A 25044-nucleotide genomic window follows, 5' to 3' on the forward strand; every position below is an offset into this window, starting at 1 on the left:
TTTAGGGGGAAAATATTTATAACTTTAAAATCATTTCATTCTTGAAGGAAATATAACTTGTGGGCTAGGGAGGCTTGTTGTTGTCAGTGCAAGCAGGCCTTTAAAAAAAAACCATGCTCAAATACTGATGAGGTCACACCTCATTTTGTTGATAAAATCATTTGTGTTCTGCTTCATTATTTTTATAAAATTATTTTGTCTGCCTTTACCCTTCATGTTCACATTTATGGCACATGCTCCAAATTTATCTTGCTCTTTCTCATAAATTTTCCTAAATACCTTTTTAAAGGTAAACTTGTATTTATGATAAGTAATTGTTAGTACAACCACAAGTTAATGTCATCATTCAGACAGTGTACCATGCTCATTGTCTGAGCATCTGTCCATGGAATCCAATTTTATGAATGGTTATCACTAGTTAAACCTATTAAATACCATCCCTATCTGCATTGATGAAAGGGAATCTGAAGGGAGAAAAGGATAGACTCACCCAAATTTGTGGAAGTCATTCCGCAGCTTTTGCAGGATCGGAGTAAACCATGGATTGTGGAAGAAATCAAGCAACCCAACCCAACATTACGGTTCTGAGCTGTGAGAATAAAATGTGCAGAGAACAGGAAAAAACAGGTCTCAGAAAATCTTGCAGATTTAAACAATTTAATAAGCATGCTTCAATCTTAAGTAAGAACAAATGCTAAAACCAGACAGCATCTGTAGAGAGTGAAAAACTGAACATTTTAGGTTGATGGTCTTTCACCGGAAAAAAAGTAAAGATGAAAATCAAACGTGCTTTAGTTACAATGACACAGAGGCTGGAGAGAAAATATGGAATGGTAGTGATCGGATGGAAACCAAACGTGCTTTAGTTACAATGACACAGAGGCTGGAGAGAAAATATGGAATGGTAGTGATGGGATGGAAATCAAATGTGCTTTAGTTACAATGACACAGAGGCTGGAGAGAAAATATGGAATGGTAGTGATCGGATGGAAATCAAACGTGCTTTAGTTACAATGACACAGAGGCTGGAGAGAAAATATGGAATGGTAGTGATCGGATGGAAACCAAGGAGAAAATAATTCAAGTGTTGATGATGTTGGCTGAGAAAAAGTGATAAAGACTTGTTAATTGTTCTTAATCTATCTATGAGATGAATTTGAAGAGAGAAAAATGCTGGAACTGTGAGATATAAATGGAGATCGTTGTTGGAAGTAAAGGGATATATCTGGCATGACTGGTAGAAGAATAGACATTCTCTTTGTTCTCTCCACTATTCTCCTGGAACTTAAAGCATATTATTCCTGGTTATAATAACTAATAGCTTCAAGTTATAACCCTGTTTCCACCTCTGTAGGTGCTGCTAGATCTGCTGACTCAGCATTTTTTTCTTTTTTATTCTGGATCATTAGTCAAGTGGTAGGAGCTTGATTTGATATATTGGCAGAAGTAGTGTTCTCGGAACATAGATACAGTGTTGTAAGCAGATAAATGTGGTCATCCATGAGTCAATGACTGCTGTCTGCAGAAGACTTCATAAACAGAAATACAGAGGCTAGACTGCAAGATACAAACCATGGCAAAGGTGGAATGCTTTGGATCTTGGGCAGTTCTTTTTGCCTCTACACTTTGCATAAGAATTCTTTTGTCATCAGCAGTGGAGGTCTTCCTTTGTGATTCCCAAGCTCACCAGTTCGTTCTTTCTTCTTAATGATGTTCCAAAGAGTTAATTTTGGTATTCTTGCTTTTCAGCCTCATAATGACTTCTTTGACTTTCATTGGCACAACTCTGGTCCTCATGTAGAAAAATGCCAACTACAGACCCCAAAGGTGATCAAAAACTAGCTCTCTTGTGCCTGCACCAATTAAACATACCTGAGCACACACAAACATTTGTGAAGTGAAATGTCCCATTCATTATAGTGCCCTGAAATGAGGGGACTATGTAGAAAAAGTGCTGTAATTTCTACATGGTCAATCCAAGAAATATACAAGTAACCTTGAATAAAATCTGGAGTGTGAAGTTTAATTACATGTGAATTGTTTGATTACAAATTTTAAATTGTGGAGCACCGTGGCAATTAAAGGAAAAAATTGTCTTTGTCCCAAATATTATGGAGGGCACTGTACATGCTAGTTGTTTGGATTGAATAGATAAATATTGTTTGGAATGAAGATTACTTTGGCCTTTTATTCATCCATTGTGATCAACTAGATACTATCAATCGAAGGATAGCAAGAATGGAATCCTGAAGTGAGAAATATTTTCTTTCTTTATAATAATTCACTTAGGTCAGCAAAATTAATAATGATCTTTTATTGCTGTTGAGAGAGATTAGGATATGCCACTTGACCCACGGTGGAGCATGCATTGTTTTCCATCTACCATTGCCTGCTTCCAAAGTACAATTTTCCATTTTCACCCAGTGATAATGTGTCATGATGGTGTGTGTCTTGGTGGTGAGTTTGTGAGTACCCATGATTTCCCCCAAACAATTACTATTCTTGCCCTCCAATAATTTGGCATCATAGTTGAAGAAGTATTGGGGCTTGGTAAATGATGCATTTTTATGGAGGAAGGGAATGTTCAGTTTTGTCAATTAACCAGACTGATATCTACTTTATTGATTTTGAATATTTTGGGTACTTTTTCAGGCAAACAATGCACCTGAAATGCATATGTGCACACCAGTGTTTCTAGAATGGACAGAATGATACCTTAGAAATCAGTAGTTCTTTTGAATGATATCAGTTCCAACTCAATCAGTGACAAACCAGAAGCCATTGATGGAAATAAGAGACACATGGAGGAGCTGAGGTATATTTTTGCTGTAAATTGCATAATTCCCACGTGCTGTGAGCACATAGTGTTAGCTAAATTGTCAGAGCACATTTTGTCCAGGTTGGCATCAAGTGACCTTGCGTTACGGTTGACATAACTGTGCTTATTTTGCATAGTGCCAGTGTGTGTATATAAAACATGTCCTAAAGTACTGTTCAAATTACTGCAAACAAATACAGATTCAATTTTTAAAACAAAATTGAAAGCAATTTGACAATAATGGCAGTGGTATTAACAGTAAAACAGGGCCTGAGTGTATAATCTAGAGTACTTTTATACCCACTAATTCCCTCCTGGGCATTCTTTTTGACAAGCAAGAAATTTTTGATTTAGATGTGCAGCAATGAAAATTGGATTGTCTCTTTCATGGCTGTATACAGTCTTTTACATCTGTGTTTTGTCAGATGGGAAGAGAAAAAAGTGATATATCGTGTATCATCAATTTTTTTTGTACTTTAGTTGTGAAGGTTAAATTAAATTGAGCATCGGGAATTAAATTTGCTGTTTCAGTCTGCTTTGTTTCGCATTAAATCTGGAATGTTTACTTTTTAAAACTCATTTACCATTAGAGTAAAAAAAAATAACTGTACAATGGTGCATGAACAATTGGGATGCTGGAAATCTGAAATGTAAATGAAAAATGCTTGAAATATTCAGCCGGTCAGGCAGGCCTACTAGAGAGAAAAGTGTAGCATTTCAGGTCAATGACCTTTCATCAATCAGTGTGTCATTGACATTTAGGTCCAAATGCAGAGAAATCTTTACTGTAAAATGTGAATAGAAAATATATGGAAGTGCTTACATGTCAAAGCAATATTGAAATAAAACTAATTGTGCCACTCCAGTGGTTTGATAATCAGAAAGTGCTCTTTATTAGATAACTGATTCTGGTTTCCATGACAAAATGCTTCTCTTCCTGCAAAAAATACAGCTTATATTTGGAAAGCTTTTTGAAGCCTTGACGATAGTTTTTGGGTGATTCATAAGCCATGTGTTACCATGGTCATATTGACGCTGTTGTCATTAATGTTACCTGATTGAAGGAGAGTCAAGGATTTATTTTAATAGCCCGATCAAAATGAGTGCTGTGTAATCATAAGGAGGATGAATGAAAATGTGATTCATGGAATTTCTGGTTGTCGACATCAGGGCTGCTCATGAACACCCTTTTCATTCTTTTTAATTTATATGTTATATATCAGTTGGAAAATATTAGCAGGTTTAAGAAAAGATTTAGAGGACCTGAGGTAAATCTCTTCACGTGCCAGTGACACGCATGAGCAAATTAGTGCATATTTTTTAAAATATTGAGTTTAACATATAAGCATAAATACATATGAATCTTTATATAATTGTCAATTCTGTATACAAGTAACATGCACAATAAAAAGCCAATTAAAAAAATAGATAAAATTACATCAATACGTATAATAACTCAAAAACATTTAATGGAAATTATCTCTGCAACCAAGTTATTTCAAATTAGTGCATACTAAGAAGCAATTTACTTCAGAACTATCCCCAAACCATTAGACATCTCACACTTAACTAAGGTGGTGGTTAGATTTAACCAGAGTTTACCGTACTATGCTGTATTTCTTTCATCCACTTCAAGACCAACAATGCACATTAAATGACAATTAATGCAGGTGGCACTGAAATGGAGGGAATCTGATAATTTTCCATAACTTAAAGTATGCTTGCTAAAGTAAAATACCAACTTGTGGCAAATATTTTTGCTCATATTTATAGATCTGTGAGCATATATAACAAGAGAGCAGAAAAAGCTGGGAGATTCTGTTTAAGACAAAATGTTTAATTGTTCACGGGAATATAGATCATTATAAATGCTGAAGTAAATTCAGTTTGATCCTTATTCCTGTCTGCAATGGATGTTTTTCGATTGGGTGTATGCAAGGCTTCTGAAATTAATTATTGTTCATTCAGCAAATTGGGAAATGTTTATTGGCATTGTTCTGTACAAGAATTGTGATAACACTTTGCAAAGACTACAAAGCTAATTTGACTATCGATTAAGATGTGAATCTTTTGCCTATGGGTTTAATAAAATGATAACAGCTCAAATTCAGGTAGTGAAAGTGAATTAATAACATCAGCAGTGGTTTACTCCAGTGTTCTGACAAATATATTTATCATAAATTGAGACTTTTCCCTGAATGTGCTGGGACTTTTTCTCCTTGGAACTTAGAAGGTTGAGGGGAACCTTACAGAGGTGTATGAAATCATGAGGGGAATAGATAAGGTAAAGAGTTTTAGTTTATTTTCCAAGGGCATCCTTGGAACTTAGAAAGTTGAGGGGAACCTTACAGAGGTGTATGAAATCATGAGGGGAATAGATAAGGTAAAGAGTTTTAGTTTATTTTCCAAGGGCATGCTTGGAACTTAGAAGGTTGAGGGGAACCTTACAGAGGTGTATGAAATCATGAGGGGAATAGATAAGGTAAAGAGTTTTAGTTTATTTTCCAAGGGCATCCTTGGAACTTAGAAGGTTGAGGGGAACCTTACAGAGGCGTATGAAATCATGAGGGGAATAGATAAGGTAAAGAGTTTTAGTTTATTTTCCAAGGGCATCCTTGGAACTTAGAAGGTTGAGGGGAACCTTACAGAGGTGTATGAAATCATGAGGGGAATAGAGAAGGTAAAGAGTTTTAGTTTATTTTCCAAGGGCAGTGGAGCTAAAATTGGGAACAATATGAAAGGGATCTGTGGAGTACACAGAGGGAGGAAGTTTTATGGAATGAGCTTCCAAAATAAATGGTAGAGGTGGCCATAATTGTTGTATTTCAGTTACATTTGGACAGATACATGGATGGGAAAAGTTTAGAGCAGTGGTTCTCAACCTTTTTCTTTCCACTCACATACCATTTTAAGTATTCCCTATGCCATAGGTGCTCTGTGATTAGTAATGGATTGCTTAAGGTGGTATGTGGGTGGAAAGAAAAAGTTTGAAAATCTAATTGGCTCATTACGTGCACAGTTTCATAACTCTGAAAGAAATGGGCCAATGACAATTTTTCTCAAGCATTTGCTAGACACAATTGTGTCTAGAACAGTGATTCACAACCTTCTCTTCCCACTCACATGCCACCTTAAGCAATCCCATATTAATCACAGAGCACTGATGGCATAGGGATGACTTAAACTGGTATGTGAATGGAAAGAAAAAGGTTGAGAACCACTGGTTCTCACTGGATATGAACTGAATGCAGGCAAATGGGACTAGCTTGGGTTGAAACTTTAGTTACCAGGGTCAAGTTGAGCCAAATAACCTATTTCCATGCTGTAAAATTTTATGACTCTAATTAATTTTATTTGATGTGATTTGATGCACATTATTGCACTCTTTTTACTCTCCATTGTGAATGGTTAATGATCCTTCAAAGAAATATACCTTGCAGATGCATTTCCTTGTAATTCACAATTATTTATCATACCCTGCTGATTGGATAATCTGTTCTCATGTTTACTTTGGCAAATGCCTCTAATTTTCAATGCTTATATACATAGAAGCAAAACAAATTACAGTTCAAAGCCAAAGGAAGACATCTTGTACACGAATACCAATTAGTCTGCTTGTACGTTTATATATTTTTGACTTTGTATGTGTTGGCAATTTTATTTTGCTTATTTATTGTGTGTGTGTGTGTGTGTGTGTGTGTGTGTGTGTGTGTGAGAGAGACACTGACCACTGATGGCAAAAAATTAAGATTGTTAGGGAAAACACATTTCACCAGATTATAGGTTTTTAAAAAGATATCTTACCCATTGCAGAATAAAGAATTCCAAAGAATGTAATTGTTTAAGATCAGTTATCCTTTGCCATTTGTTTTCAATATACACCAGAAATGTGTAGACATTATCTTAATCATTACACCTTACCTCTCAATTCAATCTCCTTTAATAGCATCTCAAATCCCGAATCCAGATTTATCTTTTTGGAAAATTCAGAATTAATTTATAACTAAAGTGAAGCTCTATTTGAATTTGTTGAACATGCATGACTCTTTCAATGCAACGTTTTCTGGATCTGTCTCAACTTTATAAACCTTTTGACATCACTGGTTCTAGAAGTTGAAATGGAAACTCATTTGAGGACTCTTTCTTTACTCATTATTTATTATTGAATATTTATCTTTCTGTATTGCACAGTTTGTTTACATTTATTTATTTTTTATATATTTTTTATTCTTGAGCACAGTTTACCACACCAGTAATTAGAAATTCTGCCTTGCTCACAGTAAAAAGAATCTCAGGATTGCATGTGATGTCATGTATGTGATCTGACAATAAATTGAATTTTGAATTAAAATAGCAAGCTATCACCCATCAAGGAAGTTCTTAATAATTATCAAAATAATATTACTAATGAAGCTATACTGTATATTGGAGAACACAATAAAGACAGGTGCTTATTATAAAAAGTGAATTAAATAATATTTTATTGTTCATGATGGTATAAAGGAAAATGGCATCCACATACAAAAATTCTGGTTTCCAAGGTGATGTTCATTAGGTGTTATCTGAAGTGGTGAGTGGGAATATCCTGCTTAAGTAGGATTAGTAAAGACTTCATCTGATGAGTATGTGTATTTGGAATATCTCTGTAGATCTATAAATCTCTCAATTTGTAATTAAATGGCTTTGTATATTTCTGTGGTAGAACCAGGGGCACTGTGGTGTAAACAATAATCATATCGACATGATGGAGTGATTAAACGGCTTTAATTGCCAAAAACCTGAGCATTACTGATACACTTCTTGGCCAGGTTCCAGATACAAGAGCAAGAGAGGGCAAGTCCAGAGATGCCAGCCTTTATTGGGAAATCAGGGGAGGAGCCAAGGGAGGGGTTAGGGAAGATCAGGGAGGTTCGGACTGGCCAGTCCTTACATCTATACAAATGCCTTTCACCACATTCACCCCTCCTTTGAGATAAATCCTGGCGGGTGATGTGGTGACATGGAACACATACTGTACTTTGCTACATATATATATATATATATATATATATATATATATACATAGTTCATAGAGTCGATCACAGGTGCAGCCTGTCCAGTGGTCTCGTGATCTTCTGTGACTTCCAAGGCGCTGGGTGAGGCCCCTTTTTGTGATCGAGCTGGCAGGACTGTGTATCTGTGTGGGTGGAATTAGAGTTATAGAGTCCTTTGGTGCCTGTTGTGGTGGTTTACCCCGCTGTTTGTTGTTAAACATAAATGCAATGGCCCTCTGGTCCATCAGCAGGGTAAATGGTCTACCAGCCAAATAATACCTCCAGTGGCGCACAGCTTCCACTATGACCTATGTCTTTTTCTCAATTGCTGAGTTTCGGATTCTGGAGTGTTCTAGAGAAAATTGCCACTGGCCTGCCTGCCTGATTCAGCGTGGCTGCCAGGGTAACATCAGAGGCTTCACTTACCACTTGGAATGGGATGGATTCATCAATGGCCTGCATCACCACCTTGGCAATCTCATTCTCTTTTTAATTTTTTTTTATTTTTCACACTATGAACCATATTGACCCAAATACACATAAACATTTCCCTCTTGAATATACACAGTGTCATTTTCTCCCCTCCCTTCCCTCCCTCCTTCCCACCCCCTCCCCACCCACTAAATGTTCAACATATACAATACATTAAACCCATTAAACAATGTCATCACACAATGAAAATAAACAAGAAAATTGTGTCATCTACTTTTACACATTGGGTCATTTCATTTCGTCTTCTTCTCATTCTGTCATTTTAGGTGGTGGAGGTCCACGGTAGGACTTCTCTGTTGTGTTCCATGTACGGTTCCCAACTTTGTTTGAATAGTTTGATGCCTACCCGACAGTACACACACATCTCTGCGGACTGGGCTTTAGATGCCAGGGATATTCATCTCTTTTCCGGAGACACCTTCAGTGTACAGCGCTTTATTAAGTCCGGGTGGATAAAATTTTCGGTGCTCCCTGTGTCAAACAAACAACCCGTGACGCGACCATTTACCTCAATGTTCATCATCAATTGCACCAGCTGGTGAGGCCTGTTCTGATCCAGCGTCACAGAGGCCAGGATTAGCTCCAATTCAGAGTTACCATTGTACCGTTCCTGTCAGTAATATGTCGGGCTTGGTGCCTCAGAAGATGGCCGCCCCCAGTACATGCACATGGCTGGGACCTGAGGTGAAGTTAGCAATCGCTGATCCAAAGCCAGAAGTGATGTTAGTGATCGTCGTCTTAATGTTGATGACCCATCCCTCGGATTGCACACAGCATTGCTGGTAGTGAGCTTCCCCCATCACACCTTCAAATAGTGCCCTTTCTCTTTGCAATTTGAGTGAGCACACTGCGTTCTTGGCCAGGCAGGACTTCTGGGGGTGCCTGGCCAGCCCGCAGAACCCGCACTTCCCAGTCCCAACTGCCACTGGTGCCATATCCCAACATAGTGGCACCCTCATACCGCATGCAGACGCTGGACCGCTGGCAGTGTGAGCCTCACAGCTTTGCACCACAGTCTCCATTGCCTCCCCCAAGTCCTTCTTGCAATGTGGAGTTACCTTTTTCAACAGCATCCCTTAGGTTGTAGTGGCGCATGAACATCTGCATCCCGTGCAGCCACCTCTCGAAGGTAAAATCTGCGTTGGGCTCCCTGGATTCAATCGTGAGCGTGGTTGGCCGGCAAACGTCTCCCATTACCCGCTGCAGAGTTGATGTAGACCCCAGGGATGCGACCACTACTGCACCTCTTGGTTGGGCTGACTTCACCATCTGTGGGCTGGGTGACCAGGCAACTTTCTGATCGCTGCTGCTTTGTCCTGTATGCTGAGTTTCCATGACTTTTGTTTTGGTAATTAAATTGTGGTGCACACAATAATCACATTGACATGATGGAGTGATTAAATGGCTTTAATTACCAAAAACCTGAGCATTACTGATATACTACTGGCCTGGTTCCAGGTACAGGAGCAAGAGAGGACAAGTCCAGGCACGCTAGCCTTTATTAGGAAATCCGGGGAGGAGCCAAGTGAGGAATTAGGGAAGGTCAGGGAGGTTCAGACTGGCCAGCGGATACATCTATACAAATGCCTTTCACCACAGGTATTTCCATATCTTCTTGTTCTTGTTTTCCATTGCAATGAGTACTTAATTTCTTTCCACCTAGACTTTTGACTTCTTTTCATGAAGTCTTCTGCAGAGATTAGTCTTTGGCATATCCACACCTGTGTGCCGAACGGTGCTTCTGAACTGTCAGCCATGTGTTTGGGGACTTTTCTTCAAACTCATAAGAATTCTTCTCTCATCAGCAATGGAGTTCTTCATTGAAATACCAGCCTCTTTGAGATTACTGAGCTCACCAGTATGCTTTTTATTCTTAATGACGTACAAAACTGTTGAATTTGGTAATCCTAAGATTTGAGTGATAACTCTTACAGTTTTAATCTTGAATTTCAGCCTCATAATGGCTTCTTTGACTTTCATTGGCACAACCCTGGTCTTCTTGTTGAAAAATGGCAACTACAGGCTCCAAAGATGACCAAAAGCTTATTAGCCAGATAAGCTCTCTTATACCTGCACTAATTAAGCATACCTGATCACTCACAAACACTTGTGAAGCTAAATGTCCCAAATACTATGGTGCCCTGAAATGAGGGGACTATGTCTAAAAGGTCAAACCAAAATGTATACAAATAACCCTGAATAAAATCTGGAATGTGCACTTTAATTACATGTGAATTGTTTGATTACAAAATTAAAACTGTGGAGCAAAGGGGCCAATAAAGGAAAAAAAGTGTCTGTCCTGAACATCATGGAAGGCACTTACACTGAAGCCTTTTTCACATTTCACTTAGCTTTGTATCATTAACAAATTTGATCTCTCATCAAAATTATTGAGTGCTAAAAGCTGGTCATCACTTCACAATCCAAATTTTATAATTTTTTTTTAAATTAAATTTAGAAATACAGCACGGTAAACAGGCCATTTTGGCAAACAAGCCCATGCCACCCAATTAGCCTATAACTCCCAGTAGGTTTCGAAGTAAGTGAGAGGAAACGGGAGCATTCGGGAAAACTCACACAGACATAGGGAGAACATACAAACTCCTTACAGACAGCGCAGGATTCGAAACCCAGTCTGCTTATTCCTCTTTTTGTTTTTGTTCACGAAGAAATCCTCAATCCACATCAGGAAAATATTACAACCATGAACTTTACTAATCTCTTATGTGGTATGTATTAAAGGTCTTTTGAAGATCCAAATGCCCCACACGAACTAGTTTAGGCTTATCTGTTCTGTTAGTTACAATCTCAAAAATATCTGACAGGTTTATTAAATGTTAATTTATTTCAAAAATTCAAATTGGCTGTCAATACTATTTTTACTTTCTTGGTACTCTGTCGCCATTTCCTTAAAAAGAGATTCTAGTATTTTACTTTCCATTGATGTCAAAGCAACAAGTCTATGGTATCACGTTCTATCTCCCTCTCTGTTAGAAATGATTCCAGAGTCCATGATAGTTTGGAAGACAGCTAGTTTATTTACCACCATAACAACGTTCTTCGAATCCATTAATGGCAGGTCATGAGGCCTGAGGGAATTATTAGCTTACAGTCCCATGAAATATTCCAGTGTACTAACTTTGTATTCATGTTAATTTCTTTGAATTTTATGGAATGTAATTAGTTTAAGTCAGGGGTTCCCAACCTGGGGTACATGTACCCCCAGTGGTACATTTGGACTTTTCATTGGGTCTGAGAGAATAACCACTACTGTACAATACATGGTGTTGTAATCTGCAGTCAGATTGGACATTGTTGTGTTTTTTTTTATTCTTAATTTTTAGGGGTACTCAGGAACCTATAAAAATGCCCAGGGGTACAGAGGAACTAAAAGGTTGGGAACCCCTGGTTTAAGTGAATGGGTGAAGACCTGTGTATATAGTGGGAAAATGAGAATTTGTCCATTAGTCATGAAAAATAAAAAAGCATCTTGTCTAAAGGACTGAGTGATGAGGAACTCCTGCATGATTCCTAAAAGGCTGGTATGCAGATACACAGTAAAACTTTTTATTTATTACTAGGAAAGTAGAATACAAATGTAATAAAAAGTTAGTTATTTAGGGTATTGGTGAGGACTATGTCGACAGTATTGTATTGTTTAGAAATAACCTTTAATAAAATCTGGGGTGTGCATTTTAATGACATGTAAATAGTTTAATTACAAATTTAAAACTGTGGAGCACAGGGGCAAATAGAGGGAAGTAAAAGGGTCTTTGTGCCAAATATTATGGAGGGCACTGTATCTTGGCACCATTAGCTTCTCAATCTCCTTCTTTTATTCTGTTTCATCATTTAATATTTGATCTATGGCTGTGGTATCATCAGTGAAATTAGAATGATATTTGACTGTACAATCATGGGAGTAGAAGGAGTATTATAGAGGGCTGAGTAGATATCATTGTGGGATATCGGTGTTGAGTGTGACCATGGAAGAGAATTTTGCTGCCTATCTTCACTGATTGTGGTCTGTTAGACAGGAGGTCAAGTTGTGGGGTGGGGGAGGCCAAGATCCCAAAGTTTGAGGATGTTGGTTTGGGTATATGGAATTGAAGACGAAGCTGTGGACGATGAACAGTAGTGTGACCTGGGTGTCCTTGTCATCCAGGTTGTCCAGGGCCAAGTGCGGGGCTAAGGAATTGGTGTCTGCCGGACATCCGTTTGGGCTAAAGGCCAATTGAAGTGGGTCAAAGTTGGCTGGAAGGCTGAAGTTAATGTAAGCCATGACTGGCATTTCATAACAATTAACATTGGTAAACATCAGAGCCACTGGTCAAAAGTTATTTTGGCACATTATTGTGTTTTTTCTTCAGTACTGGGATGATGGTGGCCCTTCTGAATCAGATGGGAACTTTAGTCTGTTGCAGGGACAAAATTTCTTAATTCTTGAAGTCAAACACATACTTTATAAAAATTAAAACCAAACTTCAATTTTAAACCAAACTTTAATTTACCATATGGAAAGATGTAATAAATATTAAAAAAGAGATTGATAATAAATATTCATTCTTACAGTCGTGAAAAACATTTAGACATAGACATACAGCATGGTAACAGCTCCTTTTGGTCCACGAGCCGATGCCACCCGATTTCATCCAATGGACCTACAACCCCAGTACGTTTTTGAAGGGTGGAAGAAAGCAAGAGTACCAGGGAAAACTCACACTGACACAGGGAGTACATACAAACTCCTTACAGACAGCACTGGATTCAAACCGTAACGCCCTGAAAAATTTTGTGTTTCCATAATGCCTTTTTGTAGGGTCAGAGTAGTTTATGATTTGAGGAGTAAGGTGAAGTTCAAGACCCTGATAGCTGTTGATAAAACTGCTCTTGAACTTTAGAGTTGCTGGACTTAAGGCTTCCCAAAGATAGAACTGTGAAGAGGTTGTGACCAGTATGATGGGGGCCTTTTCTGATGTTGACTGCCTTCTTCAGGTAGAGAGTGAGTGAGAGAGAGAGGGGAGAGAGTGAGGGAGGAAAGAGTGTGAGAGAGAGGGAGGAGGGAAAAAGAGGGAGAGAGAGAGAGGGAGAGTTGTGAGAGAGAGGGGAGAGAGAGAGGACAATAGAGACAGGATGTGAGAGAGAGAGAGAGAGGTGGAATGTCTCTGACTTGGCTTTCAGATGCAAACTATCTTTGAGCTTCATCCATGGTTTCTGATTTGCCTGTATTTTTCTCTTAGTCATACAGTCTTTCACATACTTCCTGATGAATTCAGTCATGCCAGTAGTGCCTACATCAAATTGGGATGCTGAATCTTTGAATGTGGACCACTCATTGTCATCTAAGACTTCTGTGATAATGGACAGGAAGGCTATGCAGTCTTTGATCTTTCTGTCATATATTCAACAAAGAGAGATGCAGCACTAACCTGTCACTATGTTCTGAGTTCTAAGTTCTAACCCTAACCCTAGTTATAAATGATGGGCATGGGCTCATTGACAAGCAAAGTTCCTATCAGTTGAACCTGTCCTTTGTGAAAAAATATTTTTTCAGGTTAACACCCTTGACCAGAAATTTATCAGGCATTGATCAACACAGAATGTCATGTGCATTGGCAAGAAATGGGCACAATGAATTCTGTGGAATGGTTTCCCGAGCAGACTGTCAAAAACATTCTGCAGAACTCAAATAACTCATTGTCAGAATACACCAACAAACATCAAGACCTCACTTGGCTGAAAAAGAGAGAGGACCTCCCCATCAAACCCTTTCACTTGGCATCTCACTTGCAGCTCATGCTGCTTTCTTGATGGCTTTAATGAACATTTGATGGTTGCCCCTTTTTTTTTGGATTGCAGATTTGCAAAAAAAAAAATCTGCAAAATAATGCAAGGCCCTTGTTGACTTCATTTCATGCAGTTTTCCTGACAGGAGATTTACCAAGATAAATTTCAAGTGCTGCAGAAAGATCATCAACTTAACGAAAGTTTGCCTGAAAACTATTGACCTTCCAGTACAATGGGATGTCGACTGGCACATTTCAGGTTATAAGGAGAACATGCTGAGATTTGATGCAGCCAACTCTCAAGCTTTGTGGACAAGGATTGCAGTCGATGATCCAGCCACAACTAGACTCTGAAAAGCCTCTCAAACACTCTTAAGTGGCAACCAAAGAGGCAACATGAACAAAGGCAAGAAAATACTAATACTACAAATGTGGAATGGCTGATAACATTCTAAATATATAGACTAAATGACATTATGCATTTAGGGAAACTATGCACTTTTTTGTGTTTCTTGTATCTATTTTTACAAGTAAATTTTATGACTAAAATCTGTTGAACTTTTTTATTCCAATTTGCACAAGTGCTTACATTGAGTGCAATGAAAGTCATGGACTAATTGTACCTGGTTATACTATTGTAGCCCCCACCTGTTCCATGCCTACTTTTGGGGAAGGCTTAATAAGTTTTTAGCCTATTCAACTTTAGATTAAGTTTACATTGATATCTTGAAAGTAAAATGGTTATTGCTGCTCAAAATTATTGCAATTATTCCTGCAAATTGTCTCTCCTCTTATTTTCAAATCTACTTGCAGAAACTAGAAGTATGAGGCACTCTTCTTCATTATTCCCCGACATACGTCCGAGTTCCGTTCTAACCCACCAGTCGTATCGTGAAAAGGATGTAAATCTGAAGTACGTTAACATGGCATGTAGAAGCCATAAATCAAGTCATTTTCTATTCCAAATCGAGCGTCTTCCTTGGCTTCTTGACAGATCTATCTGCAAGGGATGGGCTTTTCCTCTTGTTCGCCATCTTTGGCAAGCATATGCACTTACTGAATGGCAACTGACCTCTCTCTCATCCTCTCTCTATTGTCCTCTCTCTCTTCTTCCCCCCTCTCTTATCGTATGCACGCAGCCATTATTTTTTTCAGTCGTAGGTCAGGAGGGTAGCAAGTCGGGGAGAGGCTGTAGTATGATGATATGTGGCATTGGTGTGAGTTATCAAGTACTGAAATAAAATTACAATAGAGTGAGATTGAATTTAAAATTATGGTTATCAATAAGTGGTAAAATCTTTTAATTTTTTTTGCAAAATCCTTTAAGATATCATATTGAGTTCTGCAATATTACCCAATGTCCCTCTGAAAGTTAAATTTCAATGGACATTGATTTCAATATGCTTAATGCTTATCTGACATTGTATAAATACCATAATGTATGTGAGGTTAAATATAATTATTTATAAATAATTATTTGGATTTAGAATGGCTCTATGTTCAGTAAAAACGATTTTATGTTGCTGAATTTTATAGAAATACTTGGAATTATTTGGATTATCTTGAGTAAAAGCATTAGAATACTAAAATTTAAAGTTTAATTTGACATCTCTTTAATTAATTTATCATTTGTTTTCAGCAACTGAGTGTGTTTGCCAAGAAAATAATATTTAAAGAAATCATCTTATGCAAAAATCTTTTAATTGCTTAAAATTAGCTCATGAAGTGTCAATAACTATTTGAGGGAGAAAGACTTCAACTGATGTCTGCTTTCTAGATTCTTACAGTTGCAAGACTGTAAGAAAGTCAGCAGGGATATCTGATGTGGACATCTTTGCTCATCCCCATCTTGTTTGCAATCACACATTCCAGCAGGGGTCAGTGGATAATGATGAACAGCAGGAGACTGTTTTTATTTCCTATGCCAGAGTATTGTCATTAATTAGAATGCTCTCATTGTCAATCTGGCTACTAATAACAGCAGAGTGCACAATTGAGGAGTAAATCTGAAGTTGGTCCACTGTGCCTGTTCTATTACCTGTTTTGTTTCTGCAGAATTGTTTAATTTCATTCAGTTTTTCTAGACCACTCTGTTACTTTACAAAGTAATAATAGCTATTTAACTTGACTAATAAAAATAGAAGTATTTTGAATGAAATCTAGCAATAAAGTTTGTAAAAATAGGCAGGATGTTTTTCACAAAAATACATACTGTATCAGCTCAATGTTGATAAGCGTTTCCTTTTTAATGTAATTTTATCTGAATTGAAGAAGATGTCCTTTAAGATTGGCATTTCTTATTATGAATTTGAATTTCTGCTGAATAAATATAGAGAATGGAAATTTCCTCCAGCTATTTATGCTGACAGCTGCTCTAAATAATAATGGCTTTTTTTTTAAAAAGCATATAATTCACCTTTTCAAATACCAAGTCACAAGTTCATTCTTAATGCACAAATAATAGCCACTGTTGTTTTATATGAAGTTTTTTTCTCTTGAAGCTATGAATGTATTTAAATTATTTTTATTCATTCTTTCTTCTGATCTTTGAATCATATAAACCTGTAAACAAATGAATTAAAATGGAACATGCTAACTAGCAGGTAGTGTGGGGGAGTGTAGGGGGGGGAACAGTGTAAATCAGAGTTGAATATTGATGGAAAATAATTATTAAGACTTGTTCGCCTGGATAAAGATATGCGAAAGCCCTCTGGTGAACAGAATAGAGGAAATTGACTGATAATGATTGCCATCTGCAGTAAAAAGCTGCTGTCAGTATTTAAAGACATTTGTTGTTTGATGATATGAGGTATTAAACCATTCCATCATGTGCCATCATAGACTGCAGTAATAGGATGACGAGTTGAAATAACAGAAAACACTGATGCTTCAACTTGGTGAAATGACTCTGGGTTTGACTGCACATTAGTAATGGGTCATTCCTTCTTGAGCTCCACTGCCGCTGCTCTGACAGGGTAGCCCTGATTTCTTCTTGTTCCTGGGAAGATTCAAACGTAATTGGGAAGGTCCGCTTGTTTCCAGGTGAGAAACTGGGGTTTTTTTTAAGCGATACCCATGGAATAATAGCATTGTACTGCTTTCAGGTGCCAGTTTAAAATGTTTCTATTGAAATTAACTGGAATGGAGGTTTATAGAAATCCATTTCAATGTGTTTGGTTTCCCTGGTGATTTCTCTCAGTTGGCTGTCGAGGTTATCCTGCTGTGGAAAATGTGTATATGTATTGCAATATAATTTGCTATTTGTGCTTTGAAGGAGTTATTGTGATTTTTACTGCTCTCATAACTCTTTCCTTAATAGGTGATTATATTGTAGTTTATATTTAGAAAAAAACATAGACTTTTGAAAATCTCTTCGGTAGATCAAACATTGGATTAAAATAATAGGATGGATGCTCTTATGGTCTTTCTGTGCAAAGTGCTGTACGATCATTATAATTCTTAAGACAGTATTTTCATTTGTAATGTTGGATCATTCTGAAGCAGAATGCAGGTATTTTGCAGGCTGATGTATATAACTATCGGAGATGTACCAGGTTCTGATTGTTTTCATATTTCTTTCCCTGTATCCTGACAATGTTTAAAATTACATTACAATATTAGAGCTATAAATCAGTATTTTTGAAAAATTCAGACCCTTACATATACCAAATTTGCATTGTGATAAAAATTCTACTGTAATTATTTTTCATGTAAATGCCAATGAAAACATACATGTTTGAAGTAAACCAGTTAAAGTTGTTTCATTTTTTGCACTGTAATTGCTGTGCAGCTTTTTAATGGAATTGTTCTCGCTGTGTTAATGCATCTTACATACACAGTATTCTAATATAAAGTGCCTAACAATTTTTTAGAAGATGTTTCATGTATATTCAACATTTTATTGACAAATATGCATCTGGACAATTGCAATATTGAAGTCATTTAACTTTGCAGCTACAACATGCCTGTTGTAGGTCTGTATGAAGCTATTAACAATAGAACCATATGAAATAAGTTTGTTGGAAATGCATTCGTCCATCAAAAAGTGAAGATAATGAATTCCATAAATAGTGTTTAAACTACAATGCTTCCTGTTGTAGATGTGCATGGTGGGGAAGGGGTGATCCGGAGCAATAGAGAGAGTCTTAATATTTTTGCAATTTTACAGCAAATAAGCCTGATATTGAATGTATTGTAAAATAAAATTATGATTCCAGATATTTTATGTTTTTTTTTCTTTCTCTGCTTCACATTCCCAATGAAGAGTACAGCCGTTTTGAGGCAAAAATCCATGACCTGCGGGAGCAGATGCTAAATCACAGTATGAGTTCTGGGTCTGGCTCCCTAAGAACCAACCAGAAACGCTCGTTATATGTCAGGTAAGTACAATTATTTACCACTATTTCAATTTGCAGCTATTTATTACATTAGTGTATCATGTGTATATTTTTATATACTCCTGAAATTAAATTGGATCTTGACTAAAAGGGGCAGAGTGTCAATGTGGAGCAAACTGCACATACCTAATGCAGCCAAGATTAGAACCATGAATTTGGCAAAGCCACATTGCCTTATTCACTGCAAGATTAAGTCATAGTTATGTCCCCAATCATTGTTTGGAAGCTGGTCAAAATCTTTAGCTGATTTTGGGGTGTCAACGATGACAATCTGAGGTGAAATGAGCAGAGAGCAGCAGCAACTAATAAGAACTTGTTTGTAGTTCATAATGAGAAATGTAGGTGAAGTTCAAACTTGCCTTCCATGAGCATCTTTAACATTTCACTTTTACCAAGGAAAAGGGCATGGATAGTGACAGGGAGAATGCTTATGCATTTGGGCATTTTGAGGTCAAGAAAGAAGTGGTATTGGGTCTTTTTGGAAGTTACTGAGATGGATGATTCTGGGCCTGATGCTATTTATCCAAGGTTATTGAAAGAGATAAGTTAAGAGATTGCTGGGGCCTTGACAAAGATCTTTGCATTCTCACTACCAATCAGAGAACTCCCAGAGAATTGGAGATGGCTAATGTTATACCTTTGTTCAAAAGGGGAAAAAAGATGATCCAGGACATTGTAGACCAGTAAGCCTCACATCAGTGGTAGAGAAAATAGTAGAAAGCACACTTAAGGATATGAAGTACGTCATTATGGCTTTGTGAGAGGCAGGTCCCCATAGTTGTCTCACACTGGACAGCATGAATTAAAGGTGAAGGAGAGGAAGTTTAAGAATATTTTATTCAGTGTAGTACATGCTTAGAAAAAGCAGCCAGGAGTACTGGTGGAAGTATATATAATAGTAGTATTTAAGAGGCTTCTAGATAGACACATGAACATGAAGAGAATGGAGGGATTAGGTGCACGCAACAAATTTTAGTTTGATTTGGTCATCATGTTTGGCACAGACATATTGATCGAAGGGCCTGTCCTATGCTCTGCTGATCTGTGGTCTATGTCTGCTCTGAATCTAAAGCAATTGACTGAAAAAACAAGTTGGAGGAGCATTTGTCAATAAGGCAGGTGTGCACCACTTGCAAAGAGAATATGCATTAACGTGATCTTTTCTATTCAACATGTGCAGACCCATTTTGCACAAGGGAAACTGGGTATTGTAATCCAATTCCCATGACACAACTTTATAAAATTAATTTGGATCATGCTTAGCCCCTAATTGGAAAACCATGTCTTAGAATACTATTTCCGCTGATGAAGCAACGGTCTTGTGTGATTTGGGGCTATCTAGTCACCTTTGAATCAGCATGTGGGGTTCTGAGCAATGATCATGAAAACCCTTGCCTTCATTATTAGATCTAACGTGACACTAACTGCCAGCTCAACCCAAAGCCTTCCTATTGCCATTTATTAAAGAAGAACATAAGCATCTGCAAACTTGAAAACAATGTTAATTACTGAATCTGAGCTCCTTTACATTCAGTGATATATTGTATATCTGCATATTTTCTATAATTAGCTCCACCACTGGGTGGTGATATGAGAGGTGCCATAGATCTTCTTGTTACTCACTTCTTGCTGTTGGCTGTGAATTTTGTTAAGTATAATCAGGCTGTGCTTCTTGGCAGAATTGTATGTGTAATGTACTCTTAATATCAAAATCTGTGCTTTATGAAGAGCAAACTTCTGTCCAAGCTTTTGAAGGGAGAACAAATTACAGGAGTGCTGTTTGTCTCTTTCTCAATTGTGTTTTCCATCTCTCGGCTTGTGCTTTTGTGCATAATTTAATTAATCTTCTTTCTGATGTGAATTTAAGTATTATACAGAAATAGATAGCATAAATAGCTTTTATCTATCCAGATACTTAGGAATTTGCTAAAATAAAAGTGTTCTTCTTAATGCAAAAAAAATGTGCGAGTCTTCTTAATGAAGAATATGAGTGAGTCATATTGTTATGTACTTTGAGTTGTTGATTGTATAGTGAATGTCAGTAGAACCTGGAAGAAAATTCTTCGTCTCCCATAGTCATTCAGAAGCAGCAAGTAGAAAATGTCATGAGTAAAGAAAATAAATTTAAAATGCGGAAACAACTGTGAATAAATAATAAATCAAAATTTGTGTATGATTATTTCACTTTATTCTTGGAAACAGTTGTCAATCCTTTATTTTCACTTGGGTATAAGAATTTTTGTGAGCTGTTTTCTTTGCCTCATTCTTTGTGGTGCAGGAAGAGAAGGTCAGGGAGTATGAGACAATGAAATATCTTTTCCTACTGCTTCACATATGCCAGCTATGATTTTTTTGTGTCAGTACTTGGTGGTAAATTCAATTCAGACCAAGCCTTTCACACAAACGTGCTTCAACCTATCTCTGTCTGATTATGTAAGTGGATTCTGCTGCTTTTACTAATGCAGTATTCATACTGGGACAGCAGTTTTTCTATTACAGTTTGCAGTGATCAGAATCATGTCCAGGAACAGCAATACAATGTGTAAAAGACACCAAAAAAGGTAGAAATGGATTTAAAATAAAGGGCAGAAGGGAGGTGGTGGTGGGGGGGGGGGGGGGGGGGGGAATAGATGACAGTGGAAAACTCAAGTTTATAGAAAAATAGAAATGAAATTGAAGATATGGTGCCATAAAGAGGAAATGATGAACATGAATTGCAATGGAGAAAAAAAGGACAAAATCTGGGTGCAGAAATTCTGATGACTTGGACAAAGTTAGACATTATACTTTAGAGTTCCAATGGAGAATGATAGCTAGCACTAACTGAAAGGGAAAATGTCTGCATGTTGTATAAGGAAGATAAAGGGGTGCCAACTTAAACTTCAGGAATAAATGGAGCTAAATTGAAATAGGGATTTGTTGGGAGGAAAAATATGCCAATTTCACCTGAAGGTGAAAACTCTATTCTGGCTTAAATAAAGTTGGACACAGAAGAAGATGTGGGAGACTTTGCAGGAGATTTTTAAAAATGATTCTCTAAAGAAGTGGGAGCTGGGTTCCATAATATCTCTTTGAATTGCATAAAGAACATATAACATACTTCTGTATTGAAATGAGATTTCAATATAGGATGGTGATAGTTCAACTTACTTCTCAGGAATGAATGGCTTGGTTTGCTTGTTAAACATTCAAATGTCAATTTATTGTTCTTTACTTTTGAGTTAAATATCTACCAAATGTAAACTATAGAAGTGCAAAGAATTAATTTATTTCTAATGCAAAATGTACATTTTTCCAGAGAAACATGGCTATTGAATTCTATAAAATACTCTGCAAAGATTACAGATTTCCTGCATTAGCTAGTCATTATTTTTTTCATATGACTGAAAGAACATTGAATGCAGCTACATCTTACATTATGGAAGCTAAAGGAACTATTTATGTTGGCTTACAATCAAAATCTGTTTTTGCTTGAATTCCATAAAAACGTTTTTATTGGTTTATCTGTTGCTCATGTTCCACTATACCTGAATACAAAGAATTCTAATGTTTACATATTGTTGAGAAACAAAAGCATAATTTCTTGGCTAACATTTTTTTTAATTCCTCTTCCAATTGATTTAAGTTGGAAATCCTTGTGATCTTCATGTGAGGTAAAAAAAATGTATTCAGAAAGGTTGGGTTAAACCTAAGTTGAATCTCTCACTGACATCATGTTATAGTTGATCAAATCTAAATCAGTGGATAAAATATTGCTGATACTTTGAATTTATCTGATACATTAAACAGTATTTCAGAATGCTTTTTTGAGATTTGGGAGTTGAATGGCACGGTTAGCATAGCGGTTAGTGCCAGCTACCGTGGTTCAAATCTGGCACACTCCGTAAGAAGTTTGTATGTTTTCCCTGTGTGTGCATGGGTTTCCTTCAGGTACTCAAGTTTCCTCCCACCATTCAAAAAAATGCACTGGGGTTGTAGGTTAATTGGTTGTAATTGGGTAGCACAGACTCGTCTGTTACCGTGCTGTATGTCTAAATGAAACAAAATGTATGCTAGATGATGTCAAATTTCATCTCACCACTGTGATGTGGAGTTAAATAATGTGAACTACAATATTGATTAATGATCTTGAATTAATTTCAACTAAAAGTGCTGTCAGTTGAAGAATCCTCAAAAGCAGAGTTAACCTTCTTAATTTTGATATCATTTGAAATATACTTCAACTAACATCTGATTTCATTCGATTAGGAAATAAGAAAACTAACTCCTTTATTTAAAATGGAGGGAGACGACATGCAAAGTCTTCAAACCAGCTAACTTGACATCTATAGTATAGAAAATGTTAGAAGCTTTTTCTAAAGATGTAATAGCAGAGCACTCAGAATAATTCAAGTTAATCAAGCAAAGTCAACATAGTTTTGTAAGAGGGAAATCAGGTTTGATCAATTTATTGTTCTTTGATGAAGTAACATGCGCTTTAGATATAGCAGAGCCAGAGAATTACTATACTTGTATTTCCAGGAGACATTTTATGAGTTCTACATAAAAAGATTTTGCAGAAAATTTTAAAAGAAACTCATGGTGTAGAAGGTAACACATCTGCATGGACGGACTTAAAAGTTCTTTATCTGGTACGCAGTATTAAATAAATGTGTTCTGCCTGGATCAATATTGGGTCCCAACATTTTACAAGTTACATAAATAACTTGGATGAGGAGACCAAAGAAACAGGTGAAGTCCTGAAGGAAGAAAATATCAATAATTCAGGCAACTCTTGGCTGGTGAGCTTCGCATCAGTGATAGGGATGCTATTGGAGAAGAGACTTAACATTAGGGAAAACATGGCCAGATTAGGGACTTCCGGCATGGCTCTTTGAAGAACTGGTTTGAGTTTTTCAAGGAGGTGATGAAGGTAGGACAGTAAATTTGTCTTCATGGACTTTATAAGATATTTGACAAGGTCCTTCATAGTAGGCTGATCTCGAAGGTAATGATGCATGGGATCCATGGTAAATTGATAGTTTAGATCCAGAACTGCCTTGCCCACAAAAGAAAGAGGGTAGTCTTCTTCTAGCTGGAGGTCAGTGACCAAAGGTATTTCACTCAGATCAATGCTATGAACCCTGTTCATGATATGTATGTAAATGACTTGGATGAAAAAGTAGATGGATGGATTAGTAAGTTTGTAGATGTCACAAAGATTGAAGGAGTCATGGACAGTGCAGAAGGTCACCAAAGGAACCAGCAAGCTATCAATTGGTTACAGAAATGGGAAAAGAAATGGCAGAGTATAATCTGAGCAAGAACATTTTGCACTTTGGGAGGTCAAAAGCAAGGGGAAAGTACACAGCTAATAAGAAGACCCTTAACAGCATTAATGTATAGAAGAATCTAGAAGTCCAATTCCATAACTTCCTGCAAGTGGCCACAGAAGTAGATAGGGTGGTAAAGGAGGACAAGGATTTGAGAATAAGAGTAAGGAAATCATATTGCAGCTACATCAAACTTTGGTTTGGCTGCACTTGGGCAATACTGTGGGCAATTCTGGTTATCCCATTACAGGAAGGATGTGAGGCCTTTAGAAGAGTACAGAAGAAATTTGCTGTGGTGAATCTATGTTGAGTTGTCAGTCTCTCACTGTCACTTAGTCTACTTTACTGGCATTGGACGTGTATTATCTCTACCACTAAAGACACTCCCCTTGGGTATAACTGTGTATGCACCCATTGTCTTACATTATTGTACCACTAGTTTCTGCTGATAAAAGCCATGATTACTGGTTAACTACACAGGCTTCGTCTTCTTCATTAATTGGCACTTCATTTGCCAGGATGTTTTTTTTTGTCTGAACTATAGGAGATGAGCTAGTAGGATGCTAGAAGTTTGGTGAATGTAGGTTGTTTTCTCTGGAACAGTGAAGGCTGAGAGAATACTTGGTAGGAGTTTATAAAATTATGAGAGAATAGGGTAGAGAGTCAGAATCTTTTTCCAAGAGTAAAACCATCAAATACTGGAGGGCATGCATTTAAGGAGAGAAGGGGAAAGTTTAAAGGAAATCTTCAGGCCAAGCATTCTGCACAGATGCAAAGAATGGACTGGCATGTGTGGTGGTGGAAGCTTAAACAATGAATAGTATGATTTATAATTTGCTGATGCCACAGGTAGGAAAGTAATTTACATAAGGAACTACTAAGAAATATTTGAATGACTAAAGATGTAGCAAATTGTGCATTTTAGAAATAGAGGTAAATGATTTAAATGGTGAGAGATTGTAGAATTCTGAGTTGCAGAGGAATGTGTATGTGCAAATTCCTAGAATTAAAATGCAGACGTACCAAGTAGTTAGGAAAGTTAAAACAATATTATTGATTATTACCAGGGAAATGTAATTCCTAATATTTGTTGTTATTGCTACAGTATTTGTTTCCTTATTTAAGTAAAGATGTAAATGTTTTGGAAGTAGTTCAGAGAAGCTTTACTAAGACCAATGCCTACAGCAGGTCTGTTGTGTATTGAGG

General features: G+C 37.0%; 1 protein-coding gene across 7 annotated transcripts in view; it reads left to right on the forward strand.

The window, feature by feature from the left end:
- The window catches only part of LOC138739254 (disks large homolog 2-like), a 784112-nt gene that overhangs the window by 521675 nt on the left and 237393 nt on the right, over nucleotides 1–25044 (forward strand). For all 7 annotated transcript variants that reach the window (XM_069890958.1, XM_069890959.1, XM_069890960.1 and 4 more), the window contains one exon: nucleotides 18394–18508. In XM_069890958.1, coding sequence (XP_069747059.1) covers nucleotides 18394–18508 — 115 coding nt within the window. The remainder of the gene's footprint in view (nucleotides 1–18393; nucleotides 18509–25044) is intronic.

The sequence above is a fragment of the Narcine bancroftii genome, chromosome 7 (assembly GCF_036971445.1).
Source record: "Narcine bancroftii isolate sNarBan1 chromosome 7, sNarBan1.hap1, whole genome shotgun sequence".
Lineage (NCBI taxonomy): Eukaryota > Metazoa > Chordata > Chondrichthyes > Torpediniformes > Narcinidae > Narcine > Narcine bancroftii.